Source organism: Peromyscus leucopus, chromosome 20 (assembly GCF_004664715.2).
Source record: "Peromyscus leucopus breed LL Stock chromosome 20, UCI_PerLeu_2.1, whole genome shotgun sequence".
Classification (NCBI taxonomy): Eukaryota; Metazoa; Chordata; class Mammalia; order Rodentia; family Cricetidae; genus Peromyscus; species Peromyscus leucopus.
In genome coordinates this window covers 34,537,945-34,554,573 of record NC_051080.1, presented here as the reverse complement: position 1 = coordinate 34,554,573, position 16,629 = coordinate 34,537,945, and the positions used below count along the sequence as shown (strand labels likewise).

General features: G+C 47.5%; 1 protein-coding gene across 3 annotated transcripts; it reads left to right on the top strand.

The window, feature by feature from the left end:
- The first annotated feature begins 2,281 nt into the window (after window positions 1-2,281).
- LOC114694351 (apolipoprotein L2-like) lies at window positions 2,282-9,194 on the top strand. Of its 3 annotated transcripts, none has more exons than XM_028871272.2 (4): window positions 2,282-2,629; window positions 4,592-4,694; window positions 4,965-5,094; window positions 8,152-9,194. In XM_028871272.2, the coding sequence occupies exons 2-4, from the start codon at window positions 4,610-4,612 to the stop codon at window positions 9,026-9,028; spliced, it is 1,092 nt and encodes a 363-aa protein (XP_028727105.2). In that variant the 5' UTR covers window positions 2,282-2,629; window positions 4,592-4,609; the 3' UTR covers window positions 9,029-9,194. The 3 variants fall into 3 exon arrangements, with proteins under 3 accessions (XP_028727105.2, XP_037053528.1, XP_037053527.1); XM_037197633.1 differs by having other exon boundaries at window positions 4,495-4,694; XM_037197632.1 differs by having other exon boundaries at window positions 4,391-4,694.
- The last annotated feature ends 7,435 nt before the right edge of the window (window positions 9,195-16,629 follow it).

Genomic DNA, 16,629 nt, shown 5'->3' with positions numbered 1-16,629 from the left:
ATACCATGCTCCATCTGAGCAAAGACAGGACAGTTCTCCGAATGACACTGGGGGCCAGGCTGCAGTGACTGTGAGCGGTGGCTTCCCTTTCCATTCCCAGGCCATCATCCAGAGCTGTCAGTCAGGGGTATGGTTCCCCTTTCTGTGTTGAGTAGTCCTGCCAGGTTTATCTGTGCTGACCTCTTAGGTACTTCAGAAGCCCTGTGCCACGTGCTCAGTTGGAAGGTCCCTGTCCCTTCCTGCATTCTCTAGAGAATATGAGACCAGCATAGAGGTGGGTGCCTGTTCTGGGGCATCCAGTATAGTAGTGTTCAGCTTGGCCTTGCCAGTGTGTGCCAGGTGCTTTGGCTGCTGATCCCTTCACCCTCCACTAGGTGGTGCTGGCGTTCTGCCTGACCCCCTCTACAGTTTTAGGGTTGTTTCCTTTGTGTTAGGATACTGGTGGCCGTAATTGCCAAAGATTTGGGCTGAGATGCCAATCCCTATGCTGTGGGCAGACATCCTGGGGGACTGCTTTGGATGGCACCAGTCACGCTGGGCTGTTGTGTAGCAGATCTTCAGATGTCTGGGAGTTTCTGGGGTTCAAGACATCTATGCCCTATCCTGCCAAGTGAGTCTGCTGTCTAGTCCAGGCTGTTCCACCCAAGACTGCTTGAGAGACCTGTTCTGGTCTATTCCACACACTGATCAGAGGGTCCTCATCACTGCAGACTCGATGCTCATATAGACATTTACCTAGCTCTGTACCTTGTGGTAGTTTTGTCTGGCTGTTGAGTTAATGTCAATCCTGGTGAAGGGGGAAGACTTGATGGAAGGGTAATTACAGAAAAGAAAGATAACCCTCAAATAACCATAAGCAAAAAGGGAGCTCGCAAAGGTCACGTGTCAGAATGCCTGTCTATATCAGTTTGAGTCTTGGCTCGGCTCCTGCTCATCTGTTGGGGACAAAGTCTGGCTCCTGAGATACAAGAGGCCCAGAGGGCTCTTATCCAACCCTCTTTTGAGAATCTATTCTGTTTCAGGTCCTGTGAGGGAAACTGAGGCTCCAGGTGATTTGCCAAGGGGTCTGGACTGGTTAGCTGGACACGCAGGTCCGCATCTCCCCTGACTCCTGGTGTCAGTCTGTGGGTGACGGAGGTAGAAAGCAGAAGCTGTCCTGGGTGTCTGGATAGGCAAGGGCAGCAGGTGTGGGACCGAGAAGGGGCACATTGCCAAACTTTATCCACAGAACCATCCCAACTGTCACCATAAGATCACCGGGTAGGCCATGGGGGTGGAGAGAGAGACTGAATGTGAGGAGGCATAGGCTAACTCAGAACTTAGTTTGGTTTCTTGTTTTTTTTTTTTTTTTTTTTTTTTTTTTTTTTTTTTTTTTTTTTTGAGGTAGCGTCTCCCTAGGAACCCCAGGCTGGCCCGGAGCTCCCCACTAGTCTGGCTTTTAAATTCATCTTTTCATCTCAGCTTCCCGCGAGTGAGTGCTGGAATTCTCGGTTTGTGCCACTAACGTCGCTTTCAAAGGTCACCCTTGGTGCTTCAGTCTCAGAGTGAACGGGCCAGTGATGGCCTCCACTCTGCCCACCAAGAGCCAGCTTGTTTTCAACTGATGGATAGATCACCTCTGCTGCTGGCCCCCGGAGGCCACTGCCCGCCTGTGGGGTGGGTTTGGAGGCTGTACAGCGGGAACGGGGGACAGCAGGCATTGGACTGTGGGACACGGAGGGAACAGGGAGAACAGAATGGGGAAGACACTGGGGAGGGGGGGGGTCAGCCACAGCAAAGACACAGAAGTGTCACTGAGGTCGGATAGCTTGAAGGTCTATGGTGGAAGCAGGGAATGGTTGGGAGAGAGGGAGGGAAGAAGGGAGGGAGGGGGGAGGGAGAGAGGGAGGGAGGGAAGAAGGGAGGGAGGGGGGAGGGAGAGAGGGAGGGAGGGAAGAAGTGAGGGAGGGAGGGGGAGGGAGAGAGGGAGGGAGGGAAGAAGGGAGGGAGGGAGAGAGGGAGGGAGGGAAGAAGTGAGGGAGGGAGGGGGAGGGAGAGAGGGAGGGAGGGAAGAAGGGAGGGAGGGAGGGAAGAAGGGAGGGAGGGAGAGAGGGAGGGAGGGAAGAAGTGAGGGAGGGAGGGGGAGGGAGAGAGGGAGGGAGGGAAGAAGGGAGGGAGGGAGAGAGGGAGGGAGGAAGAAGGGAGGGAGGGAGGGGGGAGGGAGAGAGGGAGGGAGGGAAGAAGGGAGGGAGGGAGGGAAGGAGGGAGGGGGGGAGGGAGGGAGGGAGCCACTGCAGCAGGCTTGAGGACTGATGTGCTGACTAAAAGGGCCTCAAATTGGCCCTGAGAGGTCATCAAGGACGCCTTAGGAAGAGCAAGCTGCCTTCACTCCTTCCCTGCCCAGGGAGGATGCCCTAAACTCGTTGGCCAGGGGCGGATTTGCTGAGCTGCTCAGGCCCCCACTGGGGGAAAAGAGGGCTCCTATCAGGGCCACACAGCTGGCCAGGAGCAGGGCAGGGCTGCCACCGGCTCCACTTCCCCCAGTGTGGCCTCTGTCCTTCCTGGAACAGCCTTCCTGTGAACTGAGCCACAGGCCGCTTCAAGAGGTCCAGCGCGCCCACCTCAGCACCCAGCTGCGGCCCACGACCAGGTCAGTGCAAAGCTTTACCGAGGGGCCGAAGAATGGAGAACGGAGGCTTTCCTTGCATCTCAACCTCTCTGCCTTGGGGGAAGTGGTGGTGAATAGTCACAAAAATAACAAAGAACAGAGAAGACTATCTGGTTATGAAGGGGGAGAATATTAACGAACCTTCTGAGACAGACTGAGAGACTCCAGGGGCTCTGGGACCTCCTCATTTGGTTGCTTTTTGTAGGAACTAGGGTTCTCTGCCATGGCGGCTGGTAGGTGCCTTGACTGAGTCCTGAAGAGATGAGGGGAGCTAGGCAAGTCTTGGTTAAGTGAACCCCGTGGAAGTTAACCTTGTAATGGAGTGCTAGACCGAACGTGCCTCAGTGTACCACGTGTATGCATAGAGTCGAGCAGGATCAAATCCGAAGATGAAGGAACAAAGGGACAGTCGTACTGTGAAGGGAGGTGCCATTTCACCTCATCTGGTGACTCGTGGGACGTCTGCAGGCCTGTCACCGTTTCTGCCAGGCCTCTGTGTGCCCGGAAAGTACCATAAGGAACAGTTCTTCCTGAGCACTCGCCGCGCCATCCCAGCGCAATGGAACTGCTGCTTTTAACTTTCAGCTTTCTGCCTAGGAAGCAAATCAGTGTCTTTTTACCCTTTTTAAGTGTGTTTTTGTTTGTTTTTTAGTTTTTGTTTTGTTTCGGTTTCATTTTTAGAAATAGGGTCTCATTGTGTAGCTCTGGCTGGCCTGGCATTTGCTATGTAGACCAGGCTGGCTTTTTAATTCACAGAAATCCATTTGCCTCTGCCTCTAGAGTGCTGGGATTAAAGGCATGGGCCACCACACCAGCCTAGATTTATTTTTCAAGTATGTATGTATTCATATATGAAATACACAACACACACACACACACACACACACACACACACGCACGCACGCACGCACGCACGCACGCACACACACACACACACACACACACGTGTGTGTGTGTAAGCCAGAGGACAACTTGTGGGAGTCAGCTCTTTTCACTATGTGGGACCTGGGTTTGAACTCTGGTCATCAGCTTTAGCTGCAAGCACCCTTATCTTCTGTACCATCTTGCCAGCCCTCTAGACAGAACTTAGGGAAAGATTCTGAAATGCAGGCAAAGTACTATTCAAGGGGCATGTTCTTTGCACTACTGTTTACATAAAGGGTTGGCTATGATATGAAGTCCAATGGTTAGGGAGGATGGGAGATGGGTTTGGGCAGCCCAGAGCAAATATAGAAACAGAGACAGGATATGGCAGGATTTTAGGGCCTGCTTGGAAGCAGGATCCTGCAGAAGCAAGGAGTGTGTGGGCCTTGGGAGAGCCCAGGGGCACTGGTGAGTTTGTACCCTGCGGGGCACAGGCATTGCTGTGGATGGGAAGCTGCTGACAATACACTGCACACAGATAGGAAGACATCCTGCTGAATGTTTAAGGGACCTGAGCTGAGTTACCAGAGGGTGGGACATGGCTCAGAATGGTTTGGGTTCATGAGTCAGCTCTAACACTGTTATGAAGACTGGGGATGTTAGCTAACCTTGTGGTCTTCCTTCTCCGTTACAACAGGGCCACAGTGCTCCTTATCTCATGGCACGTGTGCAATCACCTAGTGAGGTTATGTCCAAGGAGCCTTGTGTGTCCCAGACAATAAACGTTAGTGTCTATCATTAGTTCACATATATGTTCCTCTCCTTGGAGCATCCCTCCTCCTCTTGCTTTCTGTGTACAAATTCAGGTATCTCCCACAGGCTCATCATCAGCTGACCCTCCTGGATCAGGAGGCCTTTGCCTTGTCTGGAGCAGGGGGCTTGGGGTGGGCAGTTAGAACCAGATGACTGGCTGGTTTCTGCAGAGCCCATGGAAGAGAAGCGCTTTTAAAGCCGGATCCTTGCCGGACACTGTGGAGGGACCTGAGGGACACAGTCCCTAGTGGCTTGCCTTCTCAGCAGCTGTTCCAGCTCCGTCGCATGGTCTGGATTCTCCTCCTTGCAGCTTGGACCAGAGACCCTGCAGTTGACACCATGGAGCCATCAGCCTGCGAGGGCTCCCCAGGTACTTACATTCCTCTGGCTTCTTCTGGTTTGCGGCCTAGACCTCCATTACTGAGTGCAGAGAAGTTGAGAACAGAGAAGGGGAAGATGCAAGGGGGACTAAGGACTCGTCTAACATCAGGTCCCTTCCTGAGGAGTACAGCCAGGACTCACCTCCTCCCTATCCTGCCTCCTCAGGAGGGACCAGGACAGCCTGGGAAGCTGACTCTGCGGTTACTGTCACTCAAGCTCTTCCATTCTGTCCTCTAACCTCATTCTCCTTCCCACCTAGGGAGCCGAAACTTCGTCAAGGAAGCCGCTGAGTACCTCCAGCACACGCCGCCGGGTAGGGAAGATCTGCAGCTGCTGCTGACGGAAGATGGAGCCTGGGAGAACTTTGTGGCTGAGGCCGAGTTGTCCAGGTCACCTGCTGTTAGGCACTTCTCCCCTTTCTGGTTTTTCTTCCCCTGCTCATGGATGTGCAGCCTCCATCTGCCATGCGCCTTCCCCACCCAGCGCCCTGGTCCACATGCTAATTCTCTCCCCAAAGCATCTTCATGGATACACCCGGAATTGTGCTTTGTGAATGTTCCAGTGTCTCTTGGTGAATTGGGGAGCCGCCAAAGGGCTGGACCACACACTACCTTTAAGGCTGACCCGGGGCTTTTCACTCTCCTGGAGGTCAATGTCTTTAGTCTCCGATTCCCTAGAATCGGAAATGACACCAAAGCCCCCATCATATACTGCATGGTTAAGACTGAGCACCTTATACAGGACGTTCCTGGGAACAGAAGTGGTTAGGATGCTGAATTTTCCTAATTTTAAAATATTTTCAACTATGATGCATCGTGGGAATGAGATCCAAGTCTCAACATGAACCACACTGATATTTTTACACCTAGGAAACATCTTAACTTTCTAAGCTCTTTTTAGCACTCTGGTGTTTGAGTGTGACCCGTCCCCTGAGGTCAACTGAGGAACTTTCCACTGTGGCATCGTTTTGAAGCCTTTCACGCTTAGAATATTCAGTCAGGGTTGCTCAGTTCGAATGAGCTTCCTGCCAAAGTCCCAGCCAACGGCAGACAGTCCTGGCAGGCAGGACATGACCAGGCCTACTGGCTGTTCTCAGCAGCTGAGGGCAAAGGAAACACTTCACAACATACTAGCAAACATTCCATGAGTTAGGGTGACTTAGGCTCCAATCTTGCCTCCCCGTGTTCATCAGCAGAGTCCCCTCTCCCAACTCTGCCCCCACCCCCCGGCAAATGTACAGATGGCCACAGTGTTACCCTTGAGTGAGAAGCCATCTTCATCAAACGCCTGACACTAAGAGCATCTTTTTTTTTTTTTTTTTTTTTTTGACAAGGTCTGATGTAGCCCACGTTGGCCTTGAATTCAGACATAACTAAAGATGACCTTGAACTTCTGATCTTCCTGTCTCTACCTCCCAAGTGCTGGAATTACCAGCTTGTGACACCATGCTGTAGACGAATTTCTAAATGGTCTTATTAAATTAAAAACACGGAGCCAAATATAGGGGCGAAAGCCTTAGAGGTCAGGGAAATAGGGAAAGCCACCAGCCAATCTTACCTCACTCGCTCTGCAGCTTCCAAATGCGAGCTACTTCCTGTCTTACCCACGCCTTTACTGCTTGCTATCTTAGCCCAGCTACCTCACTTCCTTGTCACTGCCTGTCTGTACTGACCTCCAGGTCTCTATGGTTGGCACTGGGATTATAGGCGTGTGTCACTATGCTTGACTCTGTTCCCTAGTATGGCCTTGGACACACAGAGACCCCGTCTGCTAAGTGATTGGATTAAGGGCATGTGCTACCACCATGTTTAATCTATGTTTACTTAAAATGGCTGGCCTTTTCCCCTGACCTCCAGGCAAACTTTATTAAAGCACAAATAAAATTTCACCACATTTCAGCACAAATAAAATATCACCACACCATGCCTGGTTTTATACAGTGCTAGACCCCAGGGCCTCATGCATGCTTGGCAAGTACTTTACTGCAAAATCCTCAGCCTCTAAAGAATAGCTTTTTAAAGTTTTTTTTTAGAGACTTATTTCTATTTTATATGTATGAGTCTTTGCCTGCATGTATGTGTGTGTGCCTGATGCCCACAGAGGCCAGAAGAGAGCATTGGAACCCCTAGAACAGGCAATTGTGAGCTCCTATGGGGTGCTGGGAATCAAACCTGGGTCCTCTGGAAGAGCAAACAGTGCTCTTAGCTGCTGGGTCATCTCTCTAGCCGCAAGAGCATCTTAAACAAACAAACAAGATTTATTATAGTATATTATTTACTGTTTGTTTGTTTTTTTGAGACAAGATCTCTCTAGCTCTGGCTGTCCCAGAACTCATTATGTAGATCAGGCTGGCCTCAAACTCACAGAGATCTGTCTGCCTCTACCTCCTGAGTGCTAGGATTAAAGGTGTGTACCACCACGCCTGGCAATTTATTTACTTTTTATTTATTTGTGTGTGTGTGTGTGTGTGTGTGTGTGTGTGTGTGTGAATGTGTGTACATGCACATACCCATGTAGGCTGCAAGAGGGTGTCAGATCCCTTGGATTTGGAGTTATAGATGATTGAGAACCTTTCAGTATGACTGCTGAGATTCAAACCCCAGTCCCATACAAATGCAACAAGCACTCTTAATTGCAGATTCTCCAGTTCTCTGAAGAGCATCTTAACATGACTTTTACTCATTATCCTCTATTATTGATGAAGAGCCATTTACCATTACCAAGTGTTCACCATCAAAAGATTCTGCATGTCTATAAAATCCCTCTGTAGTCACAGAAAGCATGCTGTCATTTGTAGCACGAATCTTACAAAAGGTCTTATTAATAAAATCAAACCCGAAGCCAGGTATTGGGGGCTGGAAGATCAGAGAAGCAGAACAAGCCACAGCGTCCTCACCTCACCAATTCCTCAGCTGATCCTGTTTCCTTAGACTGGAAGCCTCTGAGTCCTCATCCAGAATGAATCTCAGCTGAACTGCCGCTAAAAGCCTAATAGCTTAACCAGCTCTAATTCCTGGTTTTCATGCCTTATATATCTTTCTGCTTTCTAATATCACTTCCTGGGATTAAAGGGGTGAGTCACCATGCCTGGCTGTTTCCAGTGTGGCTTTGAACTCACAGAGATCCGGAAGTATCTCTGCCTCCCAAGTGATAGGATTAAAGGCGTGTGTGCCACCATTTTCTGGCCTCTATGTCTATCTAGTGGCTGTTCTGTCCTCTGACCCCAGATAAGTTTATTAGGATGCACAATATATTGGGGGACACAAAATATCACCACAGTCTTTTGCACAGGCCATGTGTTATGGAGTCTATAAAAAACCATCTGTTTTATTTGTTTTTATAGCCCTGGGCATGGAACTGAATCTCCATGAATATTAGACAAGCACGCTACCCTTGACCTAACTCCACAGCTAAACTCTCTCTCCATCCCTTGATGCCCGTTACAGAGCTGATGCAGATACATTACGCGACGCTCTCAACGCCCTCACAGAAAACATGGCCAAGGAAGACCAAGACAGGCTCCAACGTGACCTGCAGGACGTGGAGAGGTTTGTGGATAAGTTTCCTCAGGTGAAACTGGAGCTTGAGCAGCACATCAGGAAGCTGCACGCCCTTGCAGACAAGATTGACAAGGTGCACAGGGACTGTACCATCTCCAAGGTGGTGGCCGGCTCCACCAGCACTGTGTCCGGAGTCCTGACCCTCCTTGGCCTCGCTCTGGTACCTGTGACAGCTGGGGCCAGTCTGGGGCTCTTGGCAATGGGGATGGGCCTGGGAGCAGCAGCGGCTGTGACTAGTGTCTCCACTGGTATCGTGGACTACACAAATGAGTCGTCGGCCAGAACGAGAGCCAGCCACCTGGTATCAACCAGCATGGACAGAGTGAGGATGGTTGCGGAGGCAGTGGTCCATTCAGGGCCCCAAGTCTACCAGTTGTCTGAGAGTTGCTGCCGAGTCCTGCGATGCCTTCAACAGAGCATCTACGCCATCAAGCTCGCCAAAGCCAACCCTGCCTTAGCAGCCAGTGCTAAGCGCCTCTTGACCATGGGGCGCATCCCTGCCCAAAGTGGAGAGCAGGCGAAGAAAGCCTTTAGGGGCACTGCTCTGGCAATGAGCAGAAGAGCCTGGGTCATGAATATAGCCACCACAGGTGTGTCCCTCACTGAGGATGTCATCAGCCTTGTGAAAGAATCCAAGCGATTGCATGAGGGGGCAAAAGCCGAGTCGGCTGAGGAGTTGAGGCAGCAGGCTCAGGAGCTGGAGGAGAAATTGGAGGTGCTCATCCAGATCCATGAGAGTTTGCAGTCAGGCTCAAATCAGTAACATGCTTCCTCCCCCAAAGTAGCAAGAAGTCTGGGGAGGTGTTCTGGACAGAGACAGAGGCATTTTGTTAGAGGAAATCAAGCCCCTCTAACATGGTGTTCAGGACTTAGGCATCTCTTCTTCTTCTTCTTCTTCTTCTTCTTCTTCTTCTTCTTCTTCTTCTTCTTCTTCTTCTTCTTCTTCTTCTTCTTCTTCTTCTTCTTCTCCTTCTCCTTCTCCTTCTCCTTCTCCTTCTCCTTCTCCTTCTCCTTCTCCTTCTCCTTCTCCTTCTCCTTCTCCTTCTCCTTCTCCTTCTCCTTCTCCTCCTCCTCCTCCTCCTCCTCCTCCTCCTCCTCCTCTTCCTCCTCCTCCTCCTCCTTCTTCTAAGGTTTATTTATTTATTATGTATACAGTATTCTGTCTGCATGTGTCCTTGCAGGCCAGAAGAGGGCACCAGATCTCATTACAGGTGGTTGTGAGCTACCACGTGGTTGCTGGGAATTGAACTCATGACCTCTGGAAGAGTAGACAGTGCTCTTAACTGCTGAGCCATCTCTCTAGTACTAAGAAATAAGTGAAATATTTTTATTTATTTATTTATCTATTTATTTATTGATTTTTTTCCTGAGACAGGGTTTCTCTGTGTAGTTTTGGTGCCTTTGCTGCATCTCACTCTGTAGACCAGGCTGGCCTTGAACTCACAGAGATGCGCCTGGCTCTGCCTCCCAAGTTCGGGATTAAAGGCGTGTGCCACCACAGCCTGGCACATCTCTTCTTTTAAAAAACTTTGATGTGTGTGGTGATATATTGTGTTCCCTAACAAACTTTGCCTGAAGAGCAGAGGACAGAACAAGCCACTAGATTAAACATAGAGGCCAGACAGTGGTGACACACATCTTTAATCCTAGCACTCAGGAGGCAGAGATCCACCTGGATCTCTGAGTTCAAAGCCATTCTGGACTACATGAGATTGACTCAGTCTAGGAGAGAAACAGAGCCAGGCAGTGGTGACACACATCTTTAATCCCAGTACTGGGATGCACACACATGCCTTTATTCCCAGGAAGTGATGGTTTGGAGGAGAAAGGTATATAAGGTGTGAGGAGACAGGAACTAAAGGCTTTTTGGCTGAGGAAGCTCATTTGGCTAGAGGCTTATCAGCTGAGCTCCTTCAGGCTGAGGAGTTGGTGAGGTAAAAGGTGGTGGCTGTGGCTTGCTCTGTTTCTCTGATCTTTCAGTTTTCACCCCAATATCTGGCTCTAGGTTTTTTATTGTAAGACCTATTAGAATTCAAACAAAATCTGGCATCCAACTTATGGGGAACAAATTCACCAAAAAAACTGCTTGCCTGTGGCTTTGCAGCCCCCAGCTCAGGCCCAAGATACATGCTGCCAGAATCTCCACCCTACCTGGGCCAGACCTAAATTTTCTTTTTGTCCCCATAAGACTACCAGCACCCCAATCAGCATGAAGTAGCCTAGAAAACTATGCCCATATTCCCCCCAAAATGGATTATGAATGTTTGTGTTTGTTTAGGGGTTGGTTAAAAATTGTTATTGATCATAGTCAATCTCTAAAAGAAGAAAGGGGAATATGATATAGAAATGTATTATATAGAAATGATAGGAAAAGGGTAGATTATTGAATCTACTCTGAGAAAAAGAGAGAGAGATAGAGATAGAAATGTTAGGATAAATTGGTAGATTATTGAATCTACTCTAAAAAGAAAATACAGGAATATAGATATAAGACAAAAAGGTAAATTATTGAATCTACTTTTAAAAAACAACTATTAGTTTTAAATATTTTGCATTGGATTGGATTTTTGTATATTATATACAAATGTATATTGATACAAACTTGAGATTGATTTTGTTAGAAAATACTGTACATGTATTTCTAATCTTGTTCAAGATATTGTACCTATACAATTCATTTAATAATATAATACAAATTGCTAGTCCTTGAAAGTTACCATTGCCAACTATTGAGGATATAAGAAATGCAAATTAATAGTCATTACAGTCAAACTTGTAGTCATATTAGGTATGTTCTCAAGGTCAAACAGGAATATATTTTAGATAGACAGATCATCTTCAAAAACTTCAGAGATCTACAAAATATGGCATTTAAGATGTTTTAATAACATAGATTGTTTTTTTTAAATGACAATGAGACATGTCTGCTCCTGGCAGCACCATTCTACTTCATAGAAGATGATGGGCACTGAAGAAACACCTTATGGAGTTTACTTTCTTTGTGGCAAAAGTTAGCCTTTGGACTAGAAAATGCCCTTGCCTCAACTGCTGACAGTATGCTGTTCAAAATGAACAAGCAGGACATAAAAGAAAGGACTGCCACACCTTGCCAAGACAAGATAGGAAGGCCCTTTAAAATATCCTGCTTCACAGATGAGTCTATCAGATATACTGGGCCTGTAGGCTCAAGATGGATACCCAATGTTGCAGAGGAACCTTGGGTGACTGTCCAGGCAGCCAGCTGTTTCTGTTATTTCTCACATTTTTTGGAAGTCATTTGTTTGCACTTCCTCCTTTCTCAGTTAATATTATTTCCTTCTCGGGTCTCTGAGGGAGTTGAAGTTATAGTTTTCCTTGTTAACAAATTCAGAAAAGAAACTCATTAAAAAGGTGTAAAGTGTGTAAGTTTGAAAGACATCAAAAGATAGTTTTGGGTTGGTAATACAAGTTAGGAAAGTGATTTAGGTACAATATTTTGGACTCACCAAAATAGCATAGATAATGGAGTATTTTCTCTGAATTTGTCAAATGTTAATAGACTGGACATTGTTAATGTAATTCTTGACTGGATACATTGTATATATTTATTGTACTTATTGTATATAGCTTTTATATATTAGTTACAACTCTCTTTTATTATTTTATACAAAAAAGAGGAAATGTGATATATTGTGTACTCTAATAAACTTTGCCTGAAGATCAAAGAACAGAACAAGCAACTAAATTAAACAAAGAGGCCAGACAGTGGTGGCACACACCTTTAATCCTAGCACTCGGAAGGCAGAGATCCATCTAGATCTCTGTGAGTTCAAAGCCACTCTGGACTACACGAGATTGACTCAGTCTAGGAGATAAAACAGAGCCAAGCAGTGGTGACACACACCTTTAATCCCAGTGCTGGGATGCACACACATGCCTTTAATTCCAGGAAGTGATGGTTGGGAAGAGAAAGGTATATAAGGTGTGAGGAGACAGGAACTAAAGGCTTTTTGGCTGAGGAAGCTCATTTGGCTAGAGGCTTATCAGCTGAGCTTTTTCAGGCTGAAGAGTTGGTGAGGTAAGACGTGGTGGCTGTGGCTTGCTCTGCTTCTCTGATCTTTCAGTTTTCACCCCAATATCTGGCTCTGGGTTTTTTTTTTATTATTATAAGACCTATTAGAATTTGAGCAACAGATGTGTTTTTATTTATATGTGTGTGTGTGTATCTGAGCATGTGGGTGTAGGTTCCCTCAGAGACCAGGAGAGGGCACCAGATCTGTGGAGCTGGAGTTATAGGAGGTTGTGAGCTGCCTAATATAGGTACTGGGAACTGAATTCTTGTCCTCTGCAGGACAGCCAGTACCCTTAACTGCTGAGCCGCCTTTCCTGCCAGGGTTTGTCATTCCTGTGCCCGAGTACTGCAAGATAAATGCAGGAGACTAATGAAGCAAAGGGAAAGCAATGGGAGCCTGAAACAAGGAACCAGAGGGAACTAGAGAGTGTACTAGTAGGGAGCACTCCAAAACAGTTGATTCTGTAATGAAGAACACTTTGGGGGCTTGAATAAAGAGGGTGGTGTAGGAGAAGCAGTGAGACAGCAGGGAAACTGACAAGCTGGGGGTGGGGGAAGCCAGAGGGAGAGTTCTAGGTGTGCAGGAGCCACAGTGACTCCCTGGGATGACAGTGGTGGTGGTAAAACGGTGGCGGCGACAGTGGCACATCAGTGGTGCAGGGTCTAGGGTGCCCCGGAGGACCAGTGGAATGCCGGTGACACTCTACAGGCAGTACTGGGGAGCGACACAGGTTGGAGTCACAGGTCAGGAAACTTTGTGGAGTGTTGAGGGCAGCCAGCATGTGGTCAGGAGACACACCTTCTCAGAGCCACAGCTTCCTCGTGAGTGGGGGGTTGGGGTGAGGGGTGGGTAAGACCACCTCTCTGCTCATCTTCCTCTTCCATCTCGTGCTCATAGGCTTGAGTTCAGTGACTATTAACCAGTGATTCTAGGAAAACGGGGCACTGCAGCCTGAAGGTCCCCAAATCATAGGTAAGGAAAACAGAACATTGGAACATGGCTCAGGATGTATAGTTGTAGGAGGTCCACCTTCATCCTGGCCACCTAACCACTAGCTCCACAGGCCCTTCTGTGAGGCGGCGAACTCAGTTCCGGTGCAGAGCACAGCCTGCAGGAGGCACAGAGGCCCTTGTGCTCACAGAGAAGCACTCCAGGGGAGCCAGGAACAGTAACAGGGCCGTTCCTTCAAAGGAAGGGATGCATAACCTGTCATCCACCCAGAAGGCTGGAAGCAGACATGGTTAATAGCTGGGTGACCTTTTGTGCTGTCTTTGTGGCCAAGACCACACTGGATTCTCCCCCAGACCCTTACTGTGAATTTGTCCATCTATAGAATCCATTTTAATGAAAGATGTCATGTGTACAGATTTTTGATGTAGTCATGTCTTAAGCTTTATTGTGCATATGGGGTTGAGTTAATTATCACCAGGAAAGTCCGCCAAATTGCAGTGTGCTTAAATATGCCTAACACAAACTACTTGGGGCCAGACTCCTGAAGTTTGAACCAACACTGGCTACTTAGTTGTGCTGGAACAAATTACCTTCTTGCCTCCTGCAGATTGTTATTCTGCTGGCCACAGTGGCTGCTGAGACCCCTGCACAGCCTGTCCCACAAGGCAGCACTCTGTCTGCCCTCAAGCTGGCTTCTCCCAGCTGACCTGTGCTGAATCCCCTCTGGCCATTTCAGTAGTGTCCTGTCTGGTTACTTCTGCAGTTGAGAGTTTTTAAGTGGCAAGTAGCCAGCCGTGGCAGTTCGTGGGCCATGATATGGGGATAAGCACAGTCTCTCTCCTTGGTTCTGAAAACTCTTTGGAAACACTAGGCTGCTGGGGAGTGAACTTGGATTTTTCTTTGTGCTGCCGGCTCACAAATAATAACACAGAGACTTATTATTAATTATGAAAGCTCGGCCTTAGCTTAGGCTTGTTCCTAACTAGTTCTTATAACTTAAATTAACCCTTATTTTTTAATCTACGATCTTCCATGTGGCTTGTTACCTCAATTCCATACTGTCCATTCTATTTCCTCTGCATCTGGCTGGTGACTCAGCCTTCCTTCCTCCCAGAGTCCTCTCTCTGCCAAGAAGTCCTGCCTAGACTCTCCTGCCTAGCTATTAGCCATTCAGCTTCCTATTACACCAATCACAGCAATACACAGTGACAAATATCCCACAACAGGGGAGGGCAGAGGCCTGGTGCCCACAAAGGCATGCTCTTCCCCTGAATATAAAGAATTTCTTAGGGCTGGGCATGGTAGCACATGCCTGTAATCCCAGCACCTGGGGGGCAGAGGCAGGTAGATCTCTGAGTTTAAGGCCAGCTTAGTCTATATAGTGAGTTCCAAGACAGAAAAAGCTACATAGTGAGACCCTGTCTCACCACCCCCTAAAAAGAGTCTTTAGGTAGTAAAGATTTGCAAGAGGGTTTTCCAATTCTGTTCTCATTTTGGCTTTATCCTCTCTCCTAAATATCTTTGCTACTAACCTCCTGACTTATTCCCACTGGAGTGCTGGACTCCAGCCAGACCCTTTGATGACATCCAGGACACAATGCAGAAGACCCTTCCTGGTAGAGAGGGTGGGGAGATGCACTCTGCTTATCAGGGTCACCTTTAGCAAGTACTCCCCAGCTCTCCAGTGCTGGCTGAAGCCTGTGTGGGGACAAAACTCCAGAATGTCTGAGCAAAGCTGGACACCAACAGCCAGGTGTTTGAGTCTGAATTCAGCCTTCATGATCTTCTCAGCGTGCTCAGGGCTCAGTGCTCAGTCATTCAACTCTCAAGTTTTTGCAAACTGAAGGTTGGCAGTTGCCTGTTCTAAGCAAGGTCACCCATGCTTGGGGCCCCTGGTGTGATGGGTCTGTTTCACATGACAGAGCTGCTTCATCTGCGGGCCGTTTACCCACCAACCCCATAGTTCCCCAGAGTTTTCTTGAGTGCGAGCAGTAGGAAATATTAGACAGAAGGATTTAAATTGTGGAGATAAACAGAAAATACAGGATAGCCTCAAGAGGGCCTGAACCTATTCCAATGGGCCCTGACTGTCTCTGCCTCAGGGTGTTTATAGAGACACCAAGGAGTGGAGCAAAAGACCTCTCCCCAGCACAGCCAAGTGCAGACCACTTCCTCCCCATCCCTGTCCTGGTACCCATGGCTCCTAAACCACCTGTAGTGAATAAGTGGATGCTCCAACTTGGGCCCCAAATCTGGAGCAAGTGAGGAAATTTCCAAGGGTGCTGGAACACATTCTCAGTGACAGCAGCTGACCTTCTCCAAGGGGGCAATGGTAATGGGGTGTCTGTGCCCTGCCTTAGACACCACATGGCTCTTTTAGTTTCTCCTTATTTCCCAAGCCTATTCTCTAGCTTCCTTCTGCTAGGTTCTCTGGGGTTGTAAATTGTATCCTTGTTATCCTTTGCTTTGGACATACACTCTCTTGATGGTTTTCTTTGGACCTTTTCTTTATTCTTCTTTTGTATTTTCTATTCTCTTTTCTTATGTCTATCTAGACACACCCCTTCTGTCTCTCTTGATGTTTTCCTTCTAACTCTATCTTTATTCTTCCTTATTCTCTCTTCCTGATGTTTTCCTTCTCCTTCTTCTATATTCTTTCTCTTTAGAATCTTTCAGACAATATAGAAATTACAATGCGGTTACATTCTGTTGTTCAAGTGAATGATTACAATGAATACAAGTAAGAATCAGCATGTTTTCCATATCCTTTACATGATTAAACATTTTACATATTACAGGTGAAAAACAAATTATCCCCAAGAACCCACATACATTCATGCCCAAGCAACTTGTAGATTAACAGAGTGTAAGCAAGCAAGATATTCCACTGACAGGCTGCATTTCACAGTTACAAAGAAAGAATCAATTACTTTATTACTTATTTCAAAAGGTAATTTTAAAAGAACCACAAATCCAAACTTTTATATATGAAAAAGAATAAGTAAGCTCTGTGTTAAAACTTTAGGGTGCATACCCACTCATCAATAGTTTTTTTTTTTTTTATATATATCAGGAGATTGAGGGCAGAAATGGATATAAGGAATTAATCATCACAATTGGTCATCAACCAAACCAAACAAGAAAGGCACATCAGCTAATGATAATTGGTTTTTGTTTTTGTTTTTGTTTTTCGAGACAGGGTTTCTCTGTGTAGCTTTGCGCCTTTCCTGGAACTCACTTGGTAGCCCAGGCTGGCCTCGAACTCACAGAGATCCACCTGGCTCTGCCTCCCGAGTGCTGGGATTAAAGGCATGCGCCACCACCGCCTGGCTAGCTCTTCTTCCCTGACCTTGATGAGTTC